This window comes from Sceloporus undulatus, chromosome 8, assembly GCF_019175285.1.
Source record: "Sceloporus undulatus isolate JIND9_A2432 ecotype Alabama chromosome 8, SceUnd_v1.1, whole genome shotgun sequence".
Taxonomy (NCBI): Eukaryota; Metazoa; Chordata; class Lepidosauria; order Squamata; family Phrynosomatidae; genus Sceloporus; species Sceloporus undulatus.
Window position 1 is genome coordinate 22980344 of NC_056529.1, and position 27001 is coordinate 23007344.

At 52.3% G+C, this 27001-nt stretch overlaps 1 protein-coding gene across 2 annotated transcripts in view; it reads left to right on the forward strand.

Annotated features, from left to right (window-relative positions):
- Positions 1–27001, forward strand: part of ZFHX3 (zinc finger homeobox 3) — a 102169-nt gene that overhangs the window by 69878 nt on the left and 5290 nt on the right. For both annotated transcript variants that reach the window (XM_042437398.1, XM_042437399.1), the window contains exons 5-9: positions 9772–9879; positions 14513–14643; positions 14855–15055; positions 19472–19574; positions 20611–26193. In XM_042437398.1, the coding sequence (XP_042293332.1) occupies positions 9772–9879; positions 14513–14643; positions 14855–15055; positions 19472–19574; positions 20611–26193 (6126 nt within the window). The remainder of the gene's footprint in view (positions 1–9771; positions 9880–14512; positions 14644–14854; positions 15056–19471; positions 19575–20610; positions 26194–27001) is intronic.

Here is a 27001-nt window from a genome sequence, read left to right on the forward strand (position 1 = left end):
TGTTGTGGGTCGTGGCAGGTCCTTGCGGTGGCTCGGACCCAGGGGTCCTTGGAGTGCTCCTCAGGTTTGCTCTCAGGCATGGTGGCTTTAGGGGATGCGTGTTGCAGCCCATTTTCCTGTCGAAGCGAGGACAGTGAAGCAAAAGAGAGAAAATGGCTGTCGGTGACGGAGAGGAGAAGGTGTGGGGACGAGTCAGATCTCCAAATGACTGCTCCTCTTGTAGCATCACTCCGTCTCCTTTGGAGCAGAAGGCAATGGATGCTCTTGTTTTCCTCTGGATGTTGGATTCCTACAAATAGGGAAAACAGGGGAGCATGGCGAGCTGCTTTAGACTCAAGAGAGGTTTCTGGTGAGACTAAATCAAATGTAGTCCTCGTTTCCTAAAGATTTAATTGGGCAGCCTTTCCTGCTTTCTTGGTGGTTAAGATCTGTCCTCCATGCTCTTTTCTGGCCACGGATCTGCATGGACCAGTTGGGGTTGGTGCGTGTCTGTGTGTGGTGTGTGTGTAAAATGTCTCCCCCCCCCCAAAAAAAAGAGATCGCCGGAGCAGTGGCTGTGCCAAAGGGTTGCTAAGTGGATACATTAATCCAGTTAATACCGAACTGCGCAGTTTAATGCAGTATTTCTGATAGTGTATACTATCAGAAATCTATAATTCATGGGCTTGTGGTGCTAAGGCACAACACTGAAGTAAGAGACGGTTGCCATTAAAGCAGACGCATTTCCTTGTGCACACCTCCCTTCCCCTCGCGTCCTCTGAGAGAGATTTGTTTATATGACGGTGGTACAGATATCTTTTTATTTTTTGTATTGGGACAGAATATTTTGTGCCAAGGAGATCAGGTTCCGTATTCAGAATAGATTTACTGTATTCAATACGCATGGTAGATATTTTGCATATCTCTTTTTTGTGATTTATTTCAAACTCGCTGTCTCCATCTTTCAAAGGTATGTCTGGACTTTTAGGTGGGGCCTGGGTCAAGGTAAGTGGTTGGGAGGTTGTGTGTGTGAATGTGTGAGTGAGTGATACCTGGGTTTCAAGGCGGCACTCAGAGGGCAGGGAGCCATGGAGAGTCCCAGGGTCCTCACTCCTCCTTCAGCCCTGGAGCTTTTGCTGACATCTGCTGGCCTGGCATCAGACACGTCTCTGCAAACAAAACTCAATGTGGCTTTTACTCTGAACATGATGCCAGTTGTGGATTTGCCTGAGTATTGGTTTGCCTGCTTGCCTTCACGCTGCTGAGGGTGGTCTGATTTGTGTATTGCACCACTTTGTGGGTTTTTTGTGTATAGAGTTACACCACATAGCAAATGCCGTGGTGCGCAACCAAGTGCAAGGATCTGTCCATCTCAGCTGGCCCCCCATCTGTATGGAGAGGAGGACTCCGGGTGGAAGGAGGAGGGGCACTCATCTTTACACTACGACTTTTATGGCAGAAAAGAAAACGCTTGAAGCAGTCAGGACGAAATTCTTAATTGCTTTGCTTGCTTGCTTTTCTCCTTCTGGGATTGTACAAATGCAAGAGCCATGGCCCCCATGGCCTTACCCTCTGCACTATTTTTAACCGATGCTTTGTGTTGCAAGGATGGAGAAAGCGTCCTTCTGCTGGATGCAGCTAGAGCAGAAGGAAAGAGCTTCCAGAGAGTTCCTTGTGTCCATCCATCCGTCGGCCCATCCTCTCAGCTCCTGCTTCTGCCAGGTGTTTGCGGCTGCTCTTTTTGGACGAAGGGCCTGCCTCTCACTCCTCCTTCCAAGGTGTCTCCATCTCAGAGGACTGCTTCATCGTTGTCCAGCGTGGATCTCAGCATGGCCCCCATCCCTTGTTCCTTGCCTCCATTTTCCTGATGCGTTTCTTCCTGTTTGAGTTTCCAACATGTGTCTCAGGAGGATGTGAAATCCAAGAACCAGATCTCCGAGATTTCAGAATAAAATAAAAGTAAACTCTGCTTGAAAACACTTTAGCAGGAAAGCCAGGCTAATTGTAAATCAATGAGTCTTAAAATGCAGCATTGATCTCCAGTTAGAAGTTTGAAAGGGAAAGCGGTAATTACTGTGCTCCAGAGGTAGCTTTTTCTCGCATAAGTTCTGGGCAGAAAGAAGGCTCATTAGGGGGCAGCAATTTGGAAAATGAGTAATTAGTTTAAAAAGTACTTTTGTGATGTTATTTGCTGACTTGAAATGACGGGAGTCTTCTCAGCTGTATAGTTTAACCCTGGAAAGGTTTCACTTACTAATAGGTGGAAGGCAGGAGATCTCTTGATGGTCCAGTGGCCTCAGGTACCCACTTCTGTGTTTTCGTAGGATCTGTTTCTGTGGTCTGTGGGACAAACATATCAGGATTGCATCTCCATGCACAGAAGAGTTGAAACCCCCCATTCTTCACTCAGCGGTTCTTTGGAGGACAGAAGCTGGGAAATGATTGAGGCATTCTCCAAAGACTGCCCTGGCCCCCCAGCAGGGAAAAGCAGCTCGTCTTGGGAATGAGAGATGGAGGCCGTTCAGAAGAAGAGTCAGCTCCAGAGTCCATATTGCCCTGCATGGGGCTGTGGGCAAATTGGGGGTGTTTGGATCATGCTTCCCCTTCCCCTCAATGTGAATATGTGGTTGCCTCCATGAAGGATGTTTGATCCACAGGAGGGTGCGCTACAGCTCCTTCAGAGGACAATTCTTGTGGTGTTGTGGGTGCGTAGGCTGATAAATTGTGTGGAGGAGTGGGGAGCGTTTGGCCGAGGGACCCACAGACAGTGGGAAGGGGGCCTGTGGGGAAACCCACCCCAGAAGCCAGAGAAACCCTTCCAATAAATTCCTTTTTGCTCTGGCTCCTAGCTCCTGCTTCTAACAAGCAGAGAAGTGAATGGCAGCCGCTGGCCAAAAATTGATTACATTAATTGATATGCCAATAAGAGAGCTTGTTACATCTGCCATTGGTTAAGCCTGCTAACAAGTCCTGCTGATCAATGAAACCAATGAAGATTTCCTCCATTAATGAGCAACATGGTAATTAATGTTATCCATAAAGCAATTAGCCTGGGTAGCCAGTGAGCTGGTTAGCTCAGTGAATGGCAGCCAGAAGTCTATCTGGGGAGGAGGGCATCAACCGCAAGTGGCCTTTTTGCGCTTCTCAGTCGGTGGTGTGAGGGTCAGCGGTCAGTGGTCTGGGGAAGGCAGTGGACAGAGTGTGGGAGCCCTGGGCGGCCCTCCTCTCCTCCTTGGTGTCTCTGGCCACGGAGCGGACCCTTCCTCCCCTCCAGGGAGAGTCAGGGCATTTAGTCCTGTTTCTGCTCTGCTGCCCCATTCTTTGACATCAAAGGAGGAAACGTGTTGTGATAAACAATTGGGGGAAATGCACTTAAAATCACGTGGCAAGATTAGAAATTGACCCTCTTGCCCTGTTGTGTAGCTTCTGCATCAGAGCCTCTGTATGCCCATGGCTTGTGGGGTAGGACATGAGGGAGAAGGCTGGCTGTCTTGGTGTCCAAAAAGGTTGCATGAGGAGCTGCCCGCCAGGAGCTGGGCTGCCATCTTTTCTGCCAGCTGAAGGCTGTGGGTCAGCGGGAACTGCCCCGCGTCCACTCCTCCCTCTATAGAGCACATGGCAGTGGCCTGGCCCTGAAGAGTCCACTGGCAGCCATGTCCATTAGCATCTCCAGAGTGTTTAGAAGAAATACTCCCCATTTTCTGACTGGAGAGACAGCGAAAGGCAGGTGTCCCCACTTCTGCTTCCCAGCAGCAGCCCAGAGCCCTGAACCAGGGGCAGCCTGACCAACACACCCCACTTGAGTTCACAAGACCAGAGTGATGCTGTTACCCCCGTTGCCTTATCTGGATTCCTCTTCGGCTCATTTGTCTTTACCCATTTTGGCAAGTGGAGCTACCACAGGGCTTGGGCCAATGAAACAGGGAGAAAAGTGGGCTCTGCCTGGGGAAAAGGCTGACCTCCGGAGCAGGAAGGGAAGGAGAAGCTGCCCCAAAAAGGAGGAATTGGCTTCAGCCGGTGGCCTCTTTTCCGTTCCTGCCCTCAGGGAAGAAGAGCCCACACAGAGCAGCTCTCCTGAGGGACCATCCCAAGAAAGAGATCTCAGTCAAGCAGCCCCTGCAGTTGGCTTTGGGTTCGAGAGGGGAGGATGCTGCTGGGGGGCTGCTTTGGGGGTCACTACAAGAAGGCCCCGAGGCATAGCTGTCACTGGAAAAGGATGCACAGAAAGCTGTAGATGTGCCTCTGAACGCCAAGACCGATAGCTTCATTGTGGCATTTCCTTTGCATTGTTAGGTATTGACCCTGGAAGACCCCTTGTGGATTCTCTAATTGAAAATTAATACTAGATCAATGCCGTGAGCAATTTGCATATTGATCATAAACAACTTTGAAGCCACCAAGTGTGTATCGGATCAATAGGGCTCTCGACTGGCTGCAGCAGAAGAGCTTCCCTTCGTCTTCGTCTGCGCTCACCGCTGCTAATGATTTCGGGAGCAGGAGGAAGGGGAGCCCCTGGGCCTGCTGCAAAGGGAGCAGATCGGGACGCCTTTGGGAGAAGCCATTTCAGGGAGGACCCAGGGGTCCAGTTGCAGCGGAGGGAGCAGAACTTGGCTACAGACCCAAGCGGAGAGCCCTCCGGAGTCGCCAGGGCCACCCCTGTTTGAGTAGCCAAGAGGCTCAGGAAAGGTCCCAGGCATGGAGTGGTTTCATTCAAGGGCCTGCCTTTTGTGGAGATGGACTGCCAGTGGCCATAAGGGAAGCAAGACTCTGAGCCCAGGTCCCTGCTGCCTTGGATCCATGGAGAGCAGGAGGTCTTTCCATACCCTTCAACTGCCCTGAATTGGCAGAGATAGGCCCAGTTACTCCTCTGTCCTCCCACGTTTTCAGCTGTTTTTAAAATGGCACACTGTCTTCCTCTTTCTCCTTTGGTCCTTCCAGATCTTCAATTGCAGCAGACTGAGTTCAGAGTACAAAAACTGAGTTCCTAGATTTTATTTGCTTGCTTGCTTGCTTGTTTCAGTTTATATCTTGCCTTTGTCCTGCAGCGGGAAGGCAGTTTATAATAATTTAAAAGAAAAGTTTAGCTAAAATGTTTTATTATAGAAGTAAAACGGTTTGAAATATATTTAAGACATAATTGCAAACATACGAGATAAAATACAGCGCACCATTTTCAAACGCTGTTTTCTCGTGGGATTAAAGACCAAGTGTTTTCTCCCATTTTTGCAGTGGAGGCAATGGGAGATTTTGGGGGGGGGGGGTTAATCTTATGGAATATTTTATTTTCCTTTTTCTGGGATCTGGGAAATTATTTTCCAGATAAAGTTCTACTTGCTCTAAATGCACCTTGTGAAGAATTTAATGTAAGATGTCCTCTTAGAGAATGATGATAACTCCTGTGCACTGTGTGGACCTGGACCTCAAGGGTGGGGGGCTGCCTGGCGCAGAGAGGGTTGGACTCCATCCTTTTGCCAGCGGTGCCAGGCAGAAGCCCCTCCGTGTCCATCGCTTGACCTACAAGGTCCTGTGCTCCTTGTTGGGGGTCCTTCTGCCGATCCCAGTCCAGCCAGGAACCCAGCCATTATGTGTGCAAGCAGACCTCCAAGAGGGGTTCCTTCCCAGGGACAACCTCTTCAGGGCTGGGGTCCCCTGGAGCCCAAGGACATCTGTATGGACCCAGCCTCCTCTTCTCCTCTGGGCAGGGCTCCCGGAAAGGAGGCTGCTCCCATCCTAGTCAGAGCTGGGCAGCCTGGTTGGTGTTTCCTGGGAGCAGGTGAAGCCTTTGCTTCAAGCTCTGCTTTGGCCCTGCTGCTCCATGCTTCTCTGAGGGCAGGCGCACGTGGGCACGCTCCGGCCTCTGGGCTGGCCACAACCCCCGGGTGGCTTTGCCGCCTAACCTCAGCCCAGCCAGCCAGATTTCCCTGAGGTGGCCTTTGGCTTCCTCTCCTGGGCTGCAGCCCACTTATTGTGACTGAGCTGCCCACCAAAAGAAGCCCCTCTGGGCATTCTGGGGAGGGGGCAAGGGCACAGTAGGGTCCTGGCCGTCTGTCCATCTGTCCATCCGGGGGGTGGGGTGTTCCCTCTGTGTTTCAAAGAAGCAGCCTGTGTACAATTAAAACTTGTTTCTGGTAAACTCCATTCCAGGAAGATGAGCTTTTAACAAAAGGCTTTTGACAGCTGCGGGGTATTTCAATTTTTTTTAATGCCGAATGAAAAATCAATACATTTTTCTGGGTTATACATATTCAGAACAGGCTGGATATTTCCATTATAATGGAAAATGGGTGTCTGTGCCCATCTCGCCTGTCAGAGCTGCACCATTGCATTTTCCAAGCCACTGCTAAATATTTCAAACCCGATTTGATTGTGGTCCATGACAGCTAATGTTTCTCCACTCTTGAGTCTGCTGGAGTCGGGGGGGAGGGGGTTCAGTGTGGGAGAGAAAGGCACTCCTCGGCCCCCTCCCCCCCCCCCCCCCCCCCCAAAAACCTTTAGAGAGGGATTTGCTTGAGGGCTGTCATTTTGTTAAGGGATAATGCTCCTGCCCCAGACCCACATCCCTGGGGGAGCAAGCGGGGCACCTCTTCCTTGACTGGACTTGGACCAGTGCTCACCAGTGCTGCCCAGTCTGGCCACCCTGCTTGCCCCATCTGGGGTGGTGACCACAGATCGAACCTCTTCTCTCTCAAGGACTTTCAATGGGCAAGGACAGCGTTGGTCCAGCCATGGACCAACTCCAGTGTGTGTGTTTGTGTACCTTGTTCTACAAAGGATGGGCTGCAGTGATTCTGTGTGTGTGTGCAAATAAGTCTCAGAGTAGCCCATTTGGATGGGATCTGAGGGTCTTCTCAGCTCCACTCCAGGAGTCATGGCTGTCAATCTGGCCTTTCATCCATTTCAAAGAGCTACCCCACCCCCCGCAATTGTCAATGGTGTTGGTGGTATAAAGACAGATGGTGCAACTGCTTACGAATGTCCTATTTTGCTTCCTCTGAACCAGACAGTTTGCTGGAAGCCATATATTATTTCCACATGCTTTGGAGGGAATCCCAGACAGGCTGTGGTCAGTCGCAGCCCAGCCAGTGGCCATCCTGGCCATGGAGAGAGCAACGCCTCCAGGGGGCCACTGGGACTTCAGGCAGCCTCCTGCCCAGCTGACCCCAAAGGGTTCGGTCATCACAGCCGCCTTCCCCCCACCCCCTTCCCTTGAAGAGCGAGAGGGCCTTTTGCGGTGCCTCCCGGAAGGAGTCTGGAGCAGGAAAACTCACTAGCTCCACTCTTCTCCCAGCCCACGTGTCCCCCATCAAAACTCAGTCACTTGGTTAAAGTGAAAAGAAACAGGTTTACTTACAAAATCATGTGTATGAAGAGATACACAGGTCTAGCTTCATGTTGCAAGAAATCGAGGTAGAAAAGGTAGTCTGCGTGCATCTCAGCATGCATGCATCAGCTCCGGACAAAGGCAAGGGAAGATAGTAATGGTGATTCTTCTTCAGGGACAAAAGGTGAGGTGTGCTCACTTTTAGTAAACAGGAAAGGAGGGGGGGGTTGTTAGTAAGCAATAAACTATCATAGACATGCATTACTAGAAGGTCTCAGCATGCGAAGTTGCTATATCCCAACAGGGTTTCCTTCTGGCCAAGAGAGCCGCCTCTGAGCAGTGGCTGAAGGGGCAGCTGGCCAAAGGCTCTTTTGCCCTGACCAACTGCATGGCCCCCAGCTCTGCCTTCATGCACTTTGTCCCTCAGGTGCAGAATGCAATTTCCCACTCCTAGAAGGAGTTACCTTGGAGGCCATCCAGTCCAGCCGCTGCTTAATGTTGGATCTGCTGAACTGCCCCCAGGACTGCCGGTCAGACAGCTCAAACCACCGGGCAGTTTCTCCTCACCTTCAGCCAAATCCCTGCGCCTCTGCTGTCCCTTCCCACTCGCCAGTTCTCATCTGGACGAGAGAGAAGGATCTCTGGGTCAGATTGCAGCCACTCGGCCTGACCTGCCTCATAAGACTGTTGTGAGGACAAGATAAGCAGACAATATGTGCTGCTCTGAATTCCTTGCAGTAAGGCAGAATAAACAGAAATGCCTAATTGTTTTGTTGTTGTTGTTGCATTTTATTTATTAACATTTTATTCTTATATGCCTTCAAAAGTAGTGTTCAAGGCAGCTAACATCACACCAGGTACCACACCAGGTAGTACCAATGGAGGCCCCTTGGGTCCCCGTCCAAAATGCTGTCACCCCTTCAGTTGGCTGGACAGAGCAAGCAGAAAGGTCAATGTTGGAAGTCTGGGAAGTACAAAGGTTCCCTGATTCATATCTGGTGGACGTGCCCAAAGGTAAAACAATATTGGAAAATAATTCAAGAAACTATTGAAGAGATTATCCAAACAAAATTAGAAAGTAAACCCAAATTTTTCCTATTAGGGAGGTTTGGAAAAAAGTGAGAAGAGAAATTTGGGGAAACGGCTCGGTTGGCTTATGCCAAATATTGGAAAGGAGAACATACCCCGTCAGTAATGGATTGGATCTGGAAAGTATATGATTAGTAGTTAGAAATGGGTAAATTAACTTATTTACTCAAATTTGACTCTTTAGGAAAATTTGAAGAAGAGTGGAACCCCGTATTGAGATTTCTCGATAAGTTTTGGACTTATTTCTCTTTGCTTGTTTTCTTTTTCTTAAGCTAGAAACAGCAATTGACTCTAGAGGTGTCTGTGAACTTATAGATATATAGTTAGCTTTGCTCAGAGTAAAATGGTAACAGATAAGAGACCAAAAATACAAAGTCAGGTGAAATTATTTAATTGAATATACAAATAGAAAAAGGTGTAAATTTTACTTTTCAACCGTTCCTTTTTTATAAAGTTAAGATGGGATGTTTTTTACAGAAATTAGTAAAATGTGTATATAAAACAAGAGTCAATGCACAGAGAAGCCGAGGGAAATTGCCAGGGCCACAGGTTTCGGAAGTCTTTATTTTAATCTCTTTTTTTTTTCTTGTAGGTAATGTATTTCTTATACTTACTGTGATCGTTTTAATTGTCTCTATGTATGTTATATTTAATGTATGTAATGTGTCATTTTCTTTTTTCTCTATATGTAAAAGGTATTAAATTATCTAATAAAGAATTTAAAACAAAATGCTGCCACCCCTTCAGTTGGCTGGACAGAGCAAGCAGAAAGAAGGGTGAGGCCCATACTGCCTGCTGCCTCTTTCTTGATTGCGATGAGCTGACCAGTTGGCACATAACACACCTTGCTTCCTGGCAAAGAATGTGAGCTTGGTGCTTTCCCATTCACCATTGGGTACCTGGTTTCGTTCTATGTTTGGAAGCCCAAAAGAGTGTGGGTGCCTCTTCTAGATGGTGAAAGGGACAATGCCACTTCATATTCCTTGCTGGGAAGAATCTGAGCAGAGAGTCACCCAGTCGCCTGCAAGTATGTAGAAGGGAAAGGGTTGCTGCCCTTGGATGCCTGGTTTCCCACCCTCTGAATGACGAGTGGCAAGGACACCATATCCCTCCCAGAACCTGTGACCCAGGGATGCTTCAGAGGCTCCTTGAGGGTTGTCACACTCAGCCTTTCTGGTGCATGATGTGGTTTTCTTACAGTGGTTCTTCCCTCTCTGGCCCAGCCACCATTACAAAAGACTCTTTCCCAGTAGCAACTCATTCATGTTTGAGCTCAAGAGAAAAGGCCCGCCTGCTGAGGAGGGATTTTCGGGGCCGGACTCGTCTTGCAGCGGTGGGCTTTGGATCCTGCTTACCTTGACCTTTGTCGTCTTACCTTTCAGAGGAGTTAATCGAAGATGCCGAAGGACCCAGTGAGGCAGCCGCGGACCCCGAAGAGCCTGCGAAAGACCCTGAGAGCGCACTGGACAAGGACCAGCTCAAATGGACAGGTCAGTGGGAGGAGGCCCTGAGCGTCCACACGGATGCCTCACTCAATTGCTCTGCTTTTTGTGTTTCCTCACCAGTCTGGTGTTTGACAGCAGCTTAGGAAGTCAGGGGCATGTAAAGTGAACTTATGTTTGTTTGTTTAAACTAAATTTGGTTTTAGCCAAATGGATTTTGTGGGAAAATGCAAAACCCAGAGGGAATTCTTAAACCAGCCTTGCTTGCATGTTTCTGTAGACTTCAGGCAGAAGCTCACCTACTAAAAACTGGCAGAAGGCAGCCAGGACATGATACAAGGACAGGGGCTTTGGGGTGGGATTGGCACCTGGGGTCTGACCGCAGAAGAGTCTGAGGCTGCTGAGTCAAGACTTAAGGCCCGCCTGGCGTGCCGGACGTCCCATGTCCAGGCAGAAGGGTGTGAGGAAGCATCAGGCTGCTGTTTGCCCAATGGCTGGCAAACAGAGGCAGGCTGGCCCCCAACCCACCTCACCCCAATCCTGGAAGGGGCATCTGACTACGCCTGTCCTCCCACCAAATGTGGGAAGTGTAGCCTTTGCAATGCCTGCTTTATCAGTCACTTGTTGTGGGTTCCTCTGAGGTCTAGCATTTATGCAAGGACCCAAAACAAGAGACTGGATTTCTTTCTCTATCAGAAAGAAAGAACAAGGAAAAATAACTTTGCTTTATGTCTGAACAAGGAGATAGCAAGCTATGAAATTATGCTTCCTCCATTAGAAATAGGGATTGCAGTTGTGGATTTCCTTGTTTTCCAGGAGGTGGGAAGGAGCAGATTTCTTTTTAAAAATTAAGTTAAAGTGTTTGTGAATTGGATATGGCTTTGAGGCACAAAACCAGCAACCTATTTTTAACAAAAGCCAGCGTGGCGCTGAAGCGTTTTGTGTGTTGGGTGCACTGGAACTCAGCACCTTGAGCGTTGTGGCCAGATGAGCAAAGCTGGTTGTATCAGAGCAGCCCAGAGAGCTTTTCAACGTTCCCCGTTTTCAGAGGCTGGCGGGGCTTCCCTTATGCAGCAATCAGTGCAGCAGAGCATCTGTAATTTGCACCCATGGCAGACTGCTATTAAGGGAGGTATTAATGGGCTGCCAAGGGCTGGGAAATTGTTGCAGAAAAGTGTGTTTATGGAGTGCAGAGCTGGCAGGCATGATTGCAATTGGGTTTGACATGTTTAACATAAATGGCTGCTGCACAGCTCTTGCCCTTTATGAATAATTCCTACAGCCCCACTATATTTCTAATTACAGACAGAGAAGTGGGGGGGGGGGGGTCAGCACACCCCAGAGCAGAGCAGCCCCAATGTCCCGCCCTGGCTCCCTCCCTGCCCTGGCCGCCTGCTGCCCCATACATCCCAGGCTCCATTGAGCCTCTCCTCCAGTGGGGCCAAGAGGCAAGAGAGACCCGGACCAGGAAAGGGACAGCCAAAGCTTCAGGGGCCCTTAGTGCCTGCAGGGCAGGAGTGCTGGAGGGAAGGTGTCGGACCCCTCATTTGGGGGCTGCTTGCAGTAGGTACTGCGCCTGAGCCCTTAAAATGCACATCCCCCCTGTGGTCGGTACAAAGCACGTTTTGGTATTTCATACCAAAAGGAGCCACATATTCTAAAACCCTCATCAGTATGAAGTTCTGTGAACTTACAGACTGAATGCATGATTTACTGGCATTGTTGCTCAGGGTACTTCTTCTGTTCTGCCCCTGGCAATGGGTCACTGGTTTACCAGGGCACAAACAGGGAAACAAAAATGGACAAAATGTCCAGACTGTTCTTGGGGCTGGAAAACTTGGCTAAAAGGAGGATTCAAGCAGGGAGAGGGGAACGCAGGAAAGGCCCACCCAGTGCCCAGCCAGGGCCCATGGTTTGCTGCCAGAGGGCCACAGACATTGGGCCACATTCTGCCAGCCGCCTGACCAGCAGCTTTACCCTTGGAGGGCAGAGAAGGGCCTCCCGTGTTGGAGGGCTGGGGTCTTGGACTTCCTGGTGAGAGCCAGCTTCACAGAGTCCAGCTGTAAATTTCTGGGCCAGTGGCAAGTTGGTTTACGGCACGCAGAGAAACGAGACCCCAGCTTACGGAAAGTAGCATGAATTAATAATCATTTAATTGGCTTCTCCATTATGCTGCTGGGTAGTAGATGGACATTTATAGATGAAGGGGCTGTCAGTGGTGCTTACGCTAAAAGAAGCTGATGGCTGGGGAGGGGGAGCCATCTCTGGTCAGGCAGACCTGCCCCCGGCCCCCCGCCGCTGAAGCCCCAGGACCGCCTGAGTTTCAGATGTTCTTTCAGTCTTTTGTTCTGGGTGGCTTTCATTCCTGAATGGTGAGCTACAGAGGAGGTGGCAGGTTGTGCTTCTAGCTGCTTTCCCATTCTGTTCTCACAGAAGCTGAGAAATAGTGTGTTTTGTAATCTTCTACCTGCTCCTTGAAGACGGAAGTCAAACAATCCAGTCCCATGGAGGACCCCCTTTGCTAGGGCCATGTGTCCAAGCTCCTTACCACATTGGTGCTCTCTCGCTCTCGCCTTTCTTCTCTGAAAGCAATAGCAACACTTAAGGTTTCCACACCTGTCTGTTTAGTCTATCAGGTGTTTAAGATACATTTTGGTTTGTAAGCTTTTTTGCTGGAGCCAAAGCAGGTGGCTTCCACTAGAGGAAGATCAGACCTGAATAAACTGGGACTGAACTGTATGCGCCAGCACCATTCTCAGCTCTGCCTTTTCTGTCCGTGCAACTGCAGTCCCTTCCCTTTCCACCGCCTGGCCCCTCTTCCAGCGCTTTTGCGGATGCTGCCCTTGCCTTTTGTTAGTTACTGATCTTTGTGTCCCATCCTCTCAAAAACAGGTTTTGCTTTGGCTTTTATTTATGAGAATTTGCCCTGGTTTTCTTGCTTATCGCACCCCCAGAGGGGACACGAGCCTCCCCTCCCTGTGCCTCCATCCCGGTTCTCATCAGCTGAGTACCTTCCCCAAGGAGATTGAAAACATCTACACCTTCACCTTCTCCTCTCATTCCTCTCTGTTCCTGATCCAAGGCTGTTCCAGGGGAAAGGCCCAGTGCCCCTTGATGCCTTTGCTAAGCCACCCTCTTCAAAGATAGTGACTATTACTTTTGATTAGGCTGTTGATGGGGAACAGGACAAAATGCCTGGGGAATGGTGGAAGGGGACTTGTGGCCGGCCAGCCGGCCGGCCAGCTGACCAGCTGCTCTCTGCACACAGAGGACGGATGGACAGATGGACAGAAGGGCCGGAGAGGGCACCTTGGCAAAGGCCTTCTTCTCAGACTGAGCTCATCTTCCCCCCCCCCTTTTGTGATTTTTCCAACCAACTTCCTTCTCTGAAACTGGTTTGCATCTTCGGGGGAGTGAGCAAAGGTTGGGGAGAAGCAAGCAAGGAGTGTTAAACCACCTAGTTAATCGGCAGCCGATCCATCATGTTAAATATCCAGCTGTCATATATTACCTTTCAAGTGAAAATGAATAACTCCCATTAAGGGTGAAATGGGTTTGAAGTCGATTCGAGACAGATTAAAGTACTGTTCTGAATGTGTGCATTTGTCAGGGCTGTGCGTAATAGGCTTGTCCTTGTAGTTTTTAAATAATAGATGCGCCCTGCAAATTTATGTGCTCCAAGGTACATAGTTCAGAGGTTATGTGGTGGGCATTCTGAGAAGAGGATCACCTTCCTGGAACATGCTCTGCCTTTTGTTCAGCCTTTCTTGGGTTTCCGTGGGTTGGGGGACTGTTCGGGTCAAGCATTCATATATATGTGTGCATGTGTGTTTGAGAGAGAGGGCACTCACATATCCCTGTTCCTTAGCATCAGTGACCCTCTTTATCTCTGCATTGAAATCACAGTAGGAGTCCAGGTGCAAAGTGAGCTGGATAGGTCTGAGTGTCTGTGGGGCGCGGGATGAGAAGAAATGCCTTGCAAGGCTTTCACAGAGAGAGAGGGGTTGCCATGTTCTTCTCGTTTTTGGCCTGGATTGAGCTCCAGTCTTTCTGGATTTTTTTGGTCATGTTCCCCACCTGGGCTCCTTCTCCAGAGTGGTCCCAGAGGCACTCATTGACCCCAGCCTTATCCCAGCATGAGGCCTGGGGGGAGTTTGGAGCCAATTTGGTAGACTCTTCAGGGCAGTCCCAAGAGTGGAGCTGTGCAGTGTCTGGTTGGACCCTCAGTGCTAGATCCCATTCATTGTTTGCTGAAGGCTCGATGTGCTGCTACATGGAGAGAAGGTGGTTCCTTGGACTGGGACAAACCAAGGCACAACAGTGCTTTGTGAAATATGTCTCTTCCGTTTTAGGAGCACGGCCCTTTGCAGGTGGTGGTTTCTAGTTGCAGGAATGATCTAGAGACAGGGCAACATATTTGGGCTTCTTGTGGCCCCACTTTATTTGGAGCTTCCACTCCATTTTGCCTTCTCAGATTGCCCTCCTTCTCTCTCACTCCTTGCCTAACCTTAACGTTATGGAGCCAAGCAGGTGTGTTATACGCAATGGCGTTGCCAAGAGTAAACAAAGCCAATTCAGAGAGAGGGTGGGATGGATCGAGTCTGTGAATGTCTTTCTTCCCCAAAAGCTGTTCCAGACCCAGTGTGTGCATTCATATAGTTGTCTTTTGCTCTTTCTGCAGCACAAGCGACGCAGGCTGAGAAGGAGCTGACAGAGGCCCCGGCATCTTCCAAACACATTCCATTTCCAAGGAGCTCTGAGTCTCCTGTTACCAAATGGCCCAAAACATCAGACGAGACAAAACTGGAGCAGGTGAGACGCTGTTCCGCAAAGACTACATCTGCCTACCCCTTTACAAAATATATCTCACGTTCAAGCTGCATCAAGACTGCCTAAGGGTTGAAAAGGGTAGCCTCTTCCGAGAGAAGCCGGGTGGACACGGGGAGTGGACCGGAGGATGGCCCTGTCCAACCTTCTGTGCATTTCACCCCACCAAAATGCATGCTCTCTCTTTGCCCTCCAGATGTATCAGTGCCCATACTGCAAGTACTGCAACACAGACGTGAACCGGCTGAGGGTGCATGCCATGACGCAGCACTCCGTCCAGCCCATGCTTCGGTGCCCGCTATGCCAGGACATGCTCAGCAACAAAATCCACCTGCAGCTGCACCTCACCCACTTGCACAGTGTGTCCCCTGACTGCGTTGAGAAGCTCATTTTAACGGTGAGAGACTAGGCTGCCTTCAGTGGCCCAGTGGGCGGGCGGGCAGGTAGGCGAGCGAGCGAGCGAGCATTTGGGGGAGAATGCATGGCATACATGGCCACTGCTAGAGATGTCAGTCATTGCCCACGTCCCACACCGTCCTCTGGAGGCAAGCAGAAACCAGACGCTGCTCGTGTGCGCAATGGGCCAAACCTGGACAGAGAGGCTGTGGCCTGTGCTGGTCACCTGGAAGGTAGGAATGCTGGCCCTTGGGCCTTCCTTGCTCACTGGGAATCACACAGGGAGGGCAGGAAGGAGGGAGGCAAGGCCAAAGCCCCTCTGGGCAAGTCGACTGGGCTACGACCCTGGCGGGCTAGGCAGCCATTCCCCAGGCCCTCTGCTGTTCTGGCCCACTCCGTCCTCCTCTGTCCCTCCTTCCTTCCTTCTTTCCTTCCTTGCTGGCTCCTTGGTTGAGGCTGGGGGCTGCTTCTGTGGGTGCCTCTTCTTCCTCCCCCCCGAAGCTTCTCCACAGCCCTCTGCTGTCGTTCAGCCACTGGCACTCTTGGCCCCCTCGCCTCCCCACCGTCTCCCACCCGGCCTCGGCCCCCATTTCGGATGAAGGTAATGAAAATAATCGGCCTTCATTAATTCTGAGCCTTGTGAGATGGTAGCCATTTGGAGCCGTGTTTGCCAATTAGGTGGTCTAAATTAGAAGTGACCTTGGTATAGTGCCTTTGCTTTGCCTCTCTGAGCCTAATGAAGCTTTTCTCTCCAGTTCGACACACGTGCGCGCACACGCACGCACGCACACACACACTCTTTCTCCTCCTCCTCCTCCTCTTCCTCCTCTGCCTCGCCTGCTTCTCAGTCGGTGGGTCTGCCTTTGTAATGGAAATTGCCTCCTTTGTCTGGTTGTGGAACCTCATCTTGCCAGACTCCTGTCACCCTCCCCAGCCCCAGCATGGACAGCCAGCCGAGATGTTAATGCTGTCTCTCCTCAGATTCTTGAGCAGATTTCATTTTGGTCCAATTAGACTTCAGCCTTGGAGGAAGGAGGGCAGCCAGGGGGGGGGGGCAGGAGAGGGGAGAGCAGAGGGGTGCCGCCCACGACCCATGAAAGGGGAAGGGCCCAGGGGCCCAGGAGAGCAGTTTCAGGGAGGGTGAGTGCCAGCATCCTTCCAAAGGGATGAGGAGGAGAGGGGAGCACTCTCTCGCCATAACACTCTGGGACAGCCCAGGAGTTTCAGCTGCTCTGTTGGCCATTGTGCCTCTGCTGCCCAAATGCCCTCCTGTTGGTGAGATGGCCGCAGATTGGATGACTTGCCCCCCTTTCCGACCCCCGGTGCATGGCTGCCACTCTCGTGGCCGCTGGGCCTTGCTGGGAGTGGGCCCCGGAAGAGCAGCCCTGACAGACCCCCGTCTGAGCCTCTGGCTTGTTAAGCATGGCCTCTTGAGGTCCTACCATCCTCAGTGCCCCTTGGTGCCCCTCTGCCCTCTAGCCTCATAAGAGCCTGGCCAGCAGAGGAAGGATGGGTGAGCTAAGACACACCGAAAGAAGGCAGGAAGGCTGGTTTGCAGCCGCAGATTGAGATGCAGAGAAGCACGTGAGGTTGATGATTATATTTCAGGGAGAGTTAATTGACGGAAGGTGAAGGCAGACAAAGAATCGCTGCTTACTGCCTTCTTGAATCCCAATCAGGAATTATGATTAAAGACGCGGCAAGACAACAGACGGCTGATGAATTGCGCTCCCTCGCTCTCTTTTTAGGTTTGCTGTCATTCACACTTGATTGACTTCAACCTTTCAAGTGCAAAAGCCTCTCTTCCATTATTATTCGTAGCCATCTGAGTTTTTCTAATTAAAGTGTATGAAAACAATTACTGATCCATTGTACAAAGTCTTTTAGTTTGGATGGCTACCCTCCTGGATTCCTGCAGAAAGAGGGTGCTTTGCTGTAATAATGTGCACCTTAGGATTGGATCAAATTTGCTGCCCTGCTCCACTGGCCTCTCTCTTTCTCTGGAATTATTTGCATCACTTTTGAGACCTGGCTTCTTCTACTGATAGTACCAGGAGTGCCATTGGGCTTTCTTCCTTCCATCCCTGTCTGTCCACCCTTCTTTCTGCCTCTCTTCCTGGACTCTTTTTCCTTTGGTCTGCCTTCTCTGGGCAGGACAAGGTGGCCAGAGGGAGCTGGGAAGGCCTCTCTGGTCCATCTCCATCCAGAGAATGGGGCTTTCTCCTTTGTGAATGCCCTCTGCAGGGTGTGAACCACACTCCATGGGAAAACCTCTTGCAGATCTCTGGGCTTACTTGCCATCCGCTTCTCCTGTTGTTGTTGTTGGGTGTTGGCCTGTGTAAAGTGCCCACTGGTGTTGCTGGCCAGTTCCCCTTCACCCAGATGCATGTACGGACCCTTAGTGGCTGACCATGCAACAGAAGTGGCTGCCTGTGTGGCAGAAGAGATGGATCCTCCAGACTCATTTCAGTCTGGCTTGAGGTCTGGTAAAGGGACAGAGATGGCTTGCTTCTCTTTGTGGACAACCTTGACCAAGATGTTGAGAGGGAGACTGGATTCCTGTTGGTTCTGCTGGACCTCTCACGGACTTTGGATACGGTTGGCCTTGGTGTCCTGAGCAGCCTCCATGGGATGGGACTCAGGGAGGGCATTTTCCAGTGACTCTGGTTTTTCTGGAGGCTGGGTGGGGCAGGGAAATGGCCGTCCAGTGCTGTGGCCATTGGTCTGGGACATCCATCAGGATGCTCTCTCTCTCTCTGTCTTGCCCTCTGCGCTATTTCACACACATCGGAGAAGAAGCTGCCCACAGTTTTACAGTTTATGCTGTTGCCAGCAGTCAAGTGGTCAGTCCCCTTTTGGCTTCCCCAGGGACATTGCCGCCTGTGAGGAAAAAGAGGGCCTCCCTTGAGGCACCATGGCTGATAACTCTGAATAGATGCACCTTCCATGTATTTGTTTACAACTTCTGAAAAGGTCCTGTAAACCCGCTTCCACCACAGTCTCTCACACTTATTAATCTCACCAGCTTTGTGTGCATTCTTTAGAGAAATACTTTCTTCTGTCTGCTCTGTAACCTATTGGCAATCAATGTCAGTGGATGGCCTAGATTTCTTGCCTTTTAAGAAAAATCCCCTCTCTCTGACCTTCTCCCCTGCCACACTTCTTCCACTTCTGTAATCACACACACTTTGCCCCAAGAACTGAAATGCCTCAAGGCTTTTAGCCCTTCCTTGTGGTGAACGTGCTCCAGCCTCTTGACCATTTGGTTTGCCCTTGTCTGGTTTTTCAAGTCTTCTGGGCCTGCCAGGTCCTTACTTTAAACTGTGGCCACAGCCTAGAGCTGCTTAGCAGCATCCTCTTCCTTCCAGAAACCTTTCCTAATAATTCCTGAGCATTAATTTCTTTTTTCACTGCTTAACAAACCGGGCTCTTGTTTTAATGAGCTTTCCTCTTGCAGCAAAGTGGCTGGATATGTGGCATATCAGACATGGCCGCCTGCTCTAGAGGACCTGTGCCTGCATACATTCGCTGCCACTTTAGCTCACAGGGTGGGCAGGCGGGCGCTGAGTAATGCTGCAAGGGACCGCTTTGCACAGCTGGGGCTAGAGACGGGTGCCATGGACCCTTGCAGAAGGAGCCCCCTTCCCTTGGGAAGTGGCCACCGCTGTTCTTGCTGTGGGAGGCTGGTGCTTTCTCTCTCTTTCTCTCTCCTCTCGTTCGAAGGCTGCTGACCAGCCCCCATAGGTCTGTGCAGCCACCCACATTTCTGCCTGCCTCTGGCTCCCTTTTATCATCTGTGGTGTGTGCCTGGATGTTTCCTTTTATTCTCTTTAGCCATAACAAAAGTCGGAGTCTGGAGGATTTCCTAGACGTTGACCTTCTGATCTTTGCTATCAGAGGACACTGCTTGTTCTTGGAGCTTGGGAGTGAGAATGAGCGGGTGAGCATGGACATGTGCATGGAGGCCGCTATTTCTCCAGCCTGCCTTCCTCCCTCTCAGCCCCTAACTGCCCTCTTTCTTACAGGTTCTCTCCTTTCCCCCCTTCCTTTCCTTCTCTGGCTCCTTCTTTATGGTAACAAGTCACTGTGAACAGAGTGCTCCAGCCTTTCGTAGTTCAAGACCATGGTGTTCCTTCCAAGATGCGGTTTAATTGAAACCTTCCTTGTGGTCTCTGCTACTTAAAGTGGGCCTTTCAACTTACATACTTAATTGGTTGCACATAGAGAGTATGCCACTAATTATGTCCAGAATATAATAGCAGAAACATTTTTGGCAGCTTTGAGCTTTGTGTAATAAATGACAGTCTCTGAAAGGAACCGAAGCTTGGCACCTCAGGCATTCGGATGGTGCTAAAAAGTTCTCTGTGTCCAAAGTTATTGAGAGGGTTTTTGTCTGTCTCCTTCTGGGTATCCACAGGTGACAACTCCAGAGGTCATGATGCCCAGCAGTATGTTCATCCCGGCTGCAACGCCAGATCAAGATGGGAATGCCAGCACGGATGAGGCTGCCAAGCTATCTGGTCAGTCACTTGAAGAGGGGTCTTGGAGGCAAACCTTCCCATCCCCATCCCAGAAGGGTCTCTTGGCATGTTTGGACTAGTCTCTGCTGCATCTTGGGACTCACAATACCGGGATGTTGGGGGAGAAGGATGCTTTAGCACCAGAGCCCACAAGGCACAGCTGGTGGATCCACCTGCTCTGTGGCTACATGCAAATACTGTTCCCATAACACCTACTGAGAGCCAGTGTGACGTAATGGTTTGAATGCTGGGCTAGAACTCTGGGAGCCCTAGAAACCCCAGTGGGTGCCCTTGGGCCAGCCACACTCTCTCAGCCTTTGTAGAAGGCAATGGCAAGCCTCCTGTCATAAGTCAACTGGAAGGCATATCACAACAGCTGGGAAGTCCTGTAAAGAAGAGTAACGCAGAAGCAGAAGTTCAGTTTTCACTCAGTATTAACACATCTTGAAGAGTTCCAGGAAATTATTCTGCAAAGAAATATATGTGGGAAATTTGTACAAAACCCACATTTTTGCACAGAATTTATTTCCCCGGAAATATATTTTCTTTTGTGTAAAATTTAAATAAAAGCAAAAGCCAGTTATGTTTCTGGAAATGGGTGATATTGTGGGAAGGGGGGCTTTTGGTTTTTTCACAAAAACCCAGCAACATTTTCCATAAAAAGTCTGCATGTATTTTTTGCACAAAATAGTTTCCTCAAATACTTTGGGCTATACAAATGCCAGGTGAAAACTGCACAAAAATATGTATTTTTCATGGAGACAACTGACAAAAATATTAATAGAACCAAATAGCAATATGGTTCATCAGATTGGGAAGCCCTGAATGCCAAAGGGGAGAAACAGGGCATCCTTCCTCCTGGTGAGAGCTGGCTGGGGAGGTGAGGTGCCAGTCCTGTGGCCAGATGTTTGTCAGAGGTGTGGTTGAGAAAAGGCCACTGAGGGTGAAAGCCCAGTTCCAGATGACAGAAAACACGAGATTCTGATGACAGTGCCTCTAGGTGCCTCACTGACTCTCCTCTGTTTCTCTCCCACAGAGACCTCCGAGGAACTGGGGAAAGGCTTGCTGCTGCCGCCGCCACCACCATCTGAACAGCTGGAGCGATTGGGAGAAGCAAAGCCACCAGACCAGCCCTCCGCCAGAGAAGACGCGGGCTTTCTCTGCTGGAAAAAGGGCTGCAGCCAGGCATTCAAAAGCTCCACTTCCCTCCAGGCCCATTTCAATGAAGCACACACCAAGCGGCCCCAGCTGCCTGTCTCTGACCGGCACGTCTATAAGTACCGCTGCAACCAGTGCAGCCTGGCCTTCAAAACCATAGAGAAGCTCCAGCTGCACTCCCAGTACCATGTCATCCGTGCCGCCACCATGTGCTGTCTTTGCCAGCGCAGCTTTCGCACTTTCCAGGCCCTCAAGAAGCACCTTGAGACCAGCCACCTGGAGCTGAGTGAAGGGGACATCCAGCAGCTGTACAGCGGGCTCTTGGTCAATGGAGACCTCCTGGCCATGGGCGATCCGTCACTGGCCGAAGAGCACACCCTGCTTGGCGAAGAGGACAGAGAGGAGGAGAGCGACCCAGAGGACAAGCAGAGCCCCACTGGGAGTGATGCTGGCTCTGTGCAGGAGGACTCTGGCTCAGAGCCAAAACGGGCTCTCCCCTTCCGGAAGGGGCCAAACTTCACCCTGGAGAAATTCTTGGACCCGTCCCGCCCATACAAGTGCACCGTCTGCAAAGAATCCTTCACACAGAAAAACATCCTTCTGGTCCACTACAACTCTGTCTCACACCTGCACAAGCTGAAACGAGCCCTCCAGGAGTCCAGCACCGGCCACCCGGAGCCCACCAGCAGCCCTGACAACAAGCCCTTCAAGTGCAGCACCTGCAGTGTGGCCTATAGCCAGAGCTCCACCCTGGAGATCCACATGCGCTCTGTCCTCCACCAGACCAAAGCGCGAGCGGCCAAGCTGGAAGCAGTGGGGGGAGGCCCCACACCTGCAGCTGCTAGAGGCAGTTGTGGCAGCAGCGGCAGTGGCGTCCCCCTGGCCTCCTCCACACCCAGCCCAGTGACCACAAGCTCCGCATCCACCATCCCTGCTGTTGCCCCAACTTCTTTCACCACGACCTGCACAAGCAGCACCAGTGCAGCCCCTGTCCCAAGCCTGCTTGGCCAGATCTCATGTGACAGCACAGGGATCCCTCTGCTCAGCACCCCTCTCAGTGCCAGCACCGCCTCTGTGGCCACTTCTGGCTCATCGACGGAGCCCAAAGAGACCAACCGGAAGAAACTGGCCGACATGATTGCATCCCGGCAGCAGCAGCAGCAGCAGCAGCAAGTGCACACCTTGGCGCAGGCCCAGGCCCACGTTCAGGCACAGCTCCAGCAAGAACTGCAGCAGCAGGCTGCCCTTCTGCAGTCCCAGCTCTTCAACCCAACCCTTTTGCCCCACTTCCCAATGACCACTGAGACCCTCCTCCAGCTCCAGCAGCAGCAGCAGCAGCAGCAGCAGCAGCTCCTGTTCCCCTTCTATATTCCAAGTGCAGAGTTCCAGCTGAACACAGATGTGAGTTTGCCTGTGACCAGTGGGACCCTCACACTGACCGGGACCGGGCCCAACCTGCTGGATGACTTGAAGGTGCAGCTGCCCCAGCCCAGCCACACACAGATGCTGCTGCAGCATCAACAGCAGCAGCAGCAGCAGCAGCATCCCCCTCCGCAACCTCACTGCATCCTCCAGCAGAGCCAGCACCTGGAGAAGAAGAGCAAAGCCCTTGGGAAGGAAAAGGAGGGGCAGAGGGAAAGTGGAGAGAGAGGGGATTGCAGCCCCGCCACAAAGGAGCTTCCCCCCAACACCTGCCTGAAGCCCAAAGACAAGCCGGAGGCAGCGGCAACGGCAAGCACAGTGGCAATGGTGGGCCCATCAGAACCTTCCCTGCTTCCTCCCCGCATTGCATCAGATGCACGTGGGAATGCCACAAAGGCCTTGCTGGAGAATTTTGGGTTTGAGCTGGTCATCCAGTACAACGAGAACAAGCAGAAGGTGCAGAAGAAGGCAGGGAAAACAGAACAGGGAGACAGCTTGGAGAAGCTGGAATGTGACTCCTGTGGCAAGTTCTTCTCCAACATCCTCATCCTGAAGAGCCACCAAGAGCATGTCCACCAGCATTACTTCCCTTTCAAGCAGCTGGAGAGGTTTGCCAAGCAGTACCGGGAGCAGTACGACCAACTCTATCCACTGCGGCCGCAGACGCCAGAGCCGCCACCGCCGCCACCGCCACCGCCACCACCCCCGCCGCTGCCTGCCGCACCCCCCCAGCAGCCCTCCACGCCCACCATCCCAGTTTCAGCTCCACCCATCACCTCTCCCACCATTGCGCCAGCGCAGCCGTCCCTGCCCCTCACTCAGCTTTCCATGCCCATGGAACTGCCCATCTTCTCCCCACTGATGATGCAGACCATGCCTCTGCAGACCCTGCCAGCACAGCTGCCACCACAGCTGGGTCCTGTTGACTCTTTGCCTGCAGACCTGGCCCAGCTGTACCAGCACCAGCTCAACCCGGGCCTCTTGCAGCAGCAGCAACAACAACAACAGAACAAGAGGCCCCGGACGCGCATCACTGACGACCAGCTCCGGGTCTTGAGGCAGTACTTCGACATCAACAATTCTCCAAGTGAGGAGCAGATCAAGGAGATGGCGGATAAGTCTGGCCTACCCCAGAAGGTGATCAAGCACTGGTTTCGGAACACTCTCTTCAAAGAACGCCAGCGCAACAAGGACTCCCCGTATAACTTCAGCAACCCTCCCATCACCAGCCTGGAGGACCTGAAGGTAGATTCGCGGCCTCCCTCCCCAGAACCTCAAAAGCATGAGTACTGGGGGAGCAAGAGGTCCTCTCGCACCCGTTTCACGGACTACCAGCTTCGGGTTTTGCAGGACTTCTTTGATGCCAACGCCTACCCGAAGGACGATGAATTCGAGCAGCTCTCTAACCTGCTCAACCTGCCTACCCGGGTGATTGTGGTGTGGTTTCAGAATGCACGGCAGAAGGCCCGGAAGAATTACGAGAATCAGGGAGACGGGAAAGATGGGGAGAGGCGGGAGCTGACCAATGACAGGTATATCCGAACGAGCAACCTGAATTACCAGTGCAAGAAGTGTAGCCTCATCTTCCAGCGCATTTTCGACCTGATCAAGCATCAGAAGAAGCTGTGCTATAAGGATGAGGATGAAGAGGGCCAGGAGGACAGCCAGAATGAGGACTCTATGGATGCTGCAGAACTCCTGACACCCACCAGCTCTTCATGCAGCACCCCAATGCCTTCCCAGGCCTACAGCACCCCCACACCTTCCGGCAACGCTGCCTGCTCCTCCTCTTCCTCTTCTTCCTCCTCCACTTCCTCCTCCTCCTCCTTGGCCTTCCTCCCACAGGTCACCCCTGAGGCTGATGAAGACTCTGCCACGTACAACTCCCAAGCAGAAGCAGCAGATGAGAAACCAAAGCAACCTGAACCTCCAAGTACACAGCAAAACCAAACTCCAGAGAAGCAAACGCAACCAAAGCAGGAGGTGCAGCAGCAAGACCAAGGAGGGCCCAAGTCTGGCTTGGTGCACCCAAAGGCTTCCCCACCCACCTTGCAGCAGCCAGCCCAGCCTCCTCAGTGCATCCTGCCCCAGTCCAGCCCCACCTCGCCACAGCTCTCCCACCTGCCCCCCAAGCCTTTGCACACTTCCACTCCCCAGCAGCTGGCCAACCTGCCTCCTCAGCTCATCCCTTACCAGTGTGACCAGTGCAAGCTGGCCTTCCCTTCCTTCGAGCATTGGCAAGAGCACCAGCAGCTCCACTTCTTGAGTGCCCAGAACCAGTTCATCCACCCCCAGTTCCTGGACAGGACACTTGAGATGCCCTTCATGCTCTTTGACCCCAGCAACCCCCTCCTGGCCAGCCAGCTGCTCTCTGGGACCCTTCCCCAGCTGCCTTTGAGCTCTGCCACGTCGCCCTCCACGCCCAGCTCCACCGTCAGCACCCTGAAGAGAAAGCTGGAGGAGAAGGCCAGCGCCAGCCCTGGGGAAAATGACAGCAGCACCGGCGGGGAGGAGCCCCAGAGGGACAAGCGTCTTCGGACCACCATCACCCCTGAGCAGCTGGAGGTCCTCTACCAGAAGTACCTGCTCGACTCCAACCCCACTCGGAAGATGCTGGACCACATCGCTCACGAGGTGGGCTTGAAGAAGCGCGTGGTGCAGGTCTGGTTCCAGAACACCCGGGCCCGAGAACGGAAGGGCCAGTTCAGGGCAGTGGGCCCTGCCCAAGCTCACCGGCGGTGCCCCTTCTGCCGGGCACTCTTCAAAGCCAAAACAGCCCTGGAAGCGCACATCCGCTCCCGGCACTGGCACGAAGCCAAGCGGGCTGGGTACAATTTGACCTTGTCTGCCATGCTCTTAGATTGCGATGGAGGGCTCCAGGTGAAGGGAGACCTCTTTGACGGGGCTGGCTTTTCCCACCTGCCAATTCCTGGTGGCAGCAGTGATTGCCAAGGCATCCCCCTCTCCCCCATGGGCAAGTCCCTGGAGCTCTCCCCTCGGGCCCTGCTGAGCCCATCCTCCATCAAGGTTGAAGGGATGGAGGACTTTGAGAACCCCTCCATGTCCTCTGTCCACCTGAGCTTTGACCCAGGCAAGCTGGACAACGATGACTGCTCCTCCGTCAACACAGCCATCACAGACACCACCACGGGCGATGAGGGCAACGCAGACAATGACAGCGCCAACGGGTTTTCCACAGAAGCCAAATGTGGATCGGGACCGAGTGAAGGTCTGACCAAGGCCGCCATGATCGCCATGTCAGAGTATGAGGACAGGCTGTCTTCTGGCCTGGTCAGCCCAGCGCCCAGCTACTATAGCAAGGAATACGACAATGAAGGGATCGTGGACTACAGCGAGACCTCCAGTCTGGCAGACCCCTGTTCGCCCAGCCCTGGCACGAGCGGCTCGGCTAGTAAGTCTGGAGAGAGCGGGGATCGGCCAGGGCAGAAGCGCTTCCGCACACAGATGACAAATCTCCAGCTGAAGCTGCTAAAGTCTTGCTTCAATGACTACCGGACACCCACCATGCTGGAGTGCGAGGTCCTGGGCAACGACATTGGGCTGCCCAAGAGAGTCGTTCAGGTTTGGTTCCAAAACGCTCGTGCCAAGGAAAAGAAGGCCAAGCTCAGCATGGCCAAGCACTTCGGCATTAACCAGGCGAGTTACGAGGGACCCAAAACGGAATGCACTTTGTGTGGCATCAAGTACAGCGCCCGCCTGTCTGTGCGGGACCACATCTTCTCTCAGCAGCACATTTCAAAAGTGAAGGACACCATTGGTAGCCAGCTGGACAAAGAGAAAGAGTACTTTGACCCGGCTACGGTCCGGCAGCTGATGGCGCAGCAGGAGCTGGACCGGATCAAGAAGGCCAATGAAGTCCTTGGCCTGGCGACCCAGCAGCAAGGCCTGTTTGACAGCCCCCCTCTTCAGACGCTGAACCTCTCGGCCACCTACCCAGCGACGCTTCAGGGCATCCCGCCTGTCCTTCTGCCTGGCCTCAACAGCCCCTCCTTGCCCGGCTTCACTCCCTCAAACACAGGTGAGTTGCTCCCCTTCCTCCTTCCTGACCTTCAGAAAACCCAGGGCAGAGTGGGGGCTCCCAAGAAGGCCAGTCTCCATTAGCCTCCCCCACCTGCATCAGGGTCCAGGCCTGGGAGTGCAGGTTGTTGGGGGCTGTGGTACCTGCCTTTCAGATCCAAAAGCAACTCCTTCACTTGGGCAAAAGCTGGAGGTGCCTGAAGGGATGGGAAAATGGGGTTCTTGTTTCTGTCCTTTGGGGCAGGACAAATCTGGGCTGGTGCAGGAGAGATCAGGAGGGAGAGCAGCCCCTGAGCTCTCCTGCCAGGACCCTCGCACCCAGCAGACCTCGGGTCCCTTACCCGCCAGCCTTCCCAGGGCTCCCAGTTGGAGCCCTGGAGAGTACTGGCAGGGAAGCTGCCCTCCTGGCCACCTCTTGGGTGCCTTGGACTTTTTTGGGGGCGGGGGAGAGCAGCATAGAGCCACTCTTTCTTGGCCAGCTGCACCCAAAGGGTTTTCATTGGTATGGTTGAGGGAAGCTCATCTGCCTCCAGCTGCACCTGGCAAAAGGGAGTAGGTGGGTTCCTTTGGCTTCCCCTAAAGGATGGCTGTGGCTTTTCCAGGGAGTGGAGGAACTCAGGGAACCTTTCCTGGCAACAAACAAATGTGGGAGGGGACTCATATGGCACAACTGGTTCCCCACAGAGAAGGGACTGTCCTGCCTGGCTTTTGGCAGAGGCTCCATTGGACTTGAGTCTGCTTCCCTGCCCTTCTCCTCCAGCTGTTTTCACTTTGCCCACTGCTCTCTCTTGCCCTGGCATTGGATGCTC